We start from the raw sequence: 1,940 nt of genomic DNA on the forward strand, positions 1-1,940 counted from the left end.
AAAAAAAAAAAAAAGAAACTACAGATGTAAGTCAGTTGGTAGAGTTCTTGTCTAGCATGCATGAGACCCTGGGTTCAATCCCCAATACCATTAAAAGTAAATACGATGGATGAGTAAAACTATATGATGCTGCTCTAAAAACAGTTCCCAATGTCAACGAAATAATGTAACATACTTAACATGTGCTAAAAAAAAATCATCATAACATGAATATATTAAACTAGAGAATATTCTCTTTGGGAAGAGGAAGCTCATTAAACAAGAATATCAGACTTGACAACTAAGATCACTCCTAGTAATTTGATTCTTGATTCTACAGTTTTATGTATAGAGTTCAGATAAAGATAGTTATCTGACTCTATGCAAAGTAGTTAGTAAAAAAAATGAACAATAATGACAAAACCGCAAACAATAAATCAATTCCTTGCCATTTTCATGTTTAAGAGAAGCAAAGAATAGCAACATTTCCCACGTTGAAATAAAGAAATCTTAAAATATAAAAAACTAGAAACAAAATGATACTGAGTCTATTGCTCAGTATTCTGAAGATCACATGACCTAGTCATCACTCCAGCACATACTCCAGATCAAAATCTAAAGATTATAGTGTTCAAGATACAACATACAAGAGTAGAAGGCTAACTGTTTTGTCCATTATTCGGTCTTGAATTGTTCTTCCACAAAGACATTACAGTCTACAATAATCTCAGTTTACAAGTAAGATCAACTAAAATGGACTTTAAACCCAACTTTAGCAGAAGCGCCTGAAACAACAAAGCACTGTCGCTGCTTCCCAAAATTCTCCAACATCTTCAATTATCGCAAGAAGTATGAAAGCTAAAACTATTCTGAGGACAAAAAAAAAAAAAAATAGCAGGCTGTCGGCACATAATTGGTCTATTTTAGTACAACAGGCCTTACTTTAAAGACAGGCACAGGTACACTGCAAGTATGGAGTGTCAAAACTACAGCAGGGTGTGGCACCCATTACTCACACAGATGAGCCAAACATGGCTTTGGCTGTTCACTTAATTGCTTCTACAATTCGAATACGACTAAGCCATAGTTTCCCTTGTGCTCATAATGTTCTTCACAGCAATAAGCGGGGAGGCAGAACAAGTCAACCAACTCCTCTTCAGGGAGGGCATGGGGCAAGCTATGATGGAGCATTTAAAATTCTTCAAGCAAAATCTAGATTAGCAAGATGCTCTTCCAAAAGTAAGATGCGACGATCCCCCTGAGTGTTTAGCTGATTTCAGAGTAAAGGGTGAACGAACGGGAGAACAAGGTCAAACTTAGGGGACAAAAGATTTCAATAACAGCCATAAAGGTCTCTCTTAGTGAGAGATAGTTTCAATGTTCAGAAGAAAAAGAAAAGAAAAAAGAGTGATAACCAATCAAACCCTGTATTTGTCTAGAGTCCATCCTGAGTGTTTGTACCTGACCTGGAAGGCAGGTAACTCGGTTTGGGAGATTTTCTTTTTTCCTTTTTTTGAGATCAGTAGGCCTGGAATAACACCACCTCCGAAAGAGAAACTGTCCAAAGGGGGTTGACAAGTGACATTCTTGCGGAAGAAAGGGGAATGGGAAAGGAAGCTAAGGGGGAAAAGTTTAATTACAAAGCCTGGCAGAGAACTGGAGGAATGTGAGGGTCACTCTGGGGACGCGGCACCGTCGGTCACGGGGCGAGCGATCTGCAGAAGGGAGTGGACCGGGAGCCTCTCGCTACACATCCTGCTCCGCACGCAGCCCCGCGGGACCGAGCGCGACGCCCCGGGGTGGCCAAGCCGGGCGGGGGAAGCCACGCGGCCCGTCGAGGAGCGGCGAGCAGCCCGCGCCTCACCTTCTGCGCCGTGCTCTGCTGCAGCACATTCTGCTCCACGGTCATGGCCCCCGCGGCGGTCCCGCCTGCCTTGCACTGCCCGGCCCGGGACAGCGGC

General features: G+C 42.9%; 1 protein-coding gene across 3 annotated transcripts in view; it reads right to left on the reverse strand.

Annotated features, from left to right (window-relative positions):
- Positions 1-1,934, reverse strand: part of Usp25 (ubiquitin specific peptidase 25) — a 103,999-nt gene extending 102,065 nt beyond the window's left edge. For all 3 annotated transcript variants that reach the window (XM_005345217.2, XM_013353097.2, XM_005345215.2), the window contains exon 1: positions 1,844-1,934. In XM_005345217.2, the coding sequence (XP_005345274.1) occupies positions 1,844-1,888 (45 nt within the window). In that variant the 5' untranslated portion in view covers positions 1,889-1,934. The remainder of the gene's footprint in view (positions 1-1,843) is intronic.
- Between the last annotated feature and the right edge of the window lie 6 nt (positions 1,935-1,940).

This window comes from Microtus ochrogaster, chromosome 2 (assembly GCF_000317375.1).
Source record: "Microtus ochrogaster isolate Prairie Vole_2 chromosome 2, MicOch1.0, whole genome shotgun sequence".
In the NCBI taxonomy this organism is placed as follows: Eukaryota; Metazoa; Chordata; class Mammalia; order Rodentia; family Cricetidae; genus Microtus; species Microtus ochrogaster.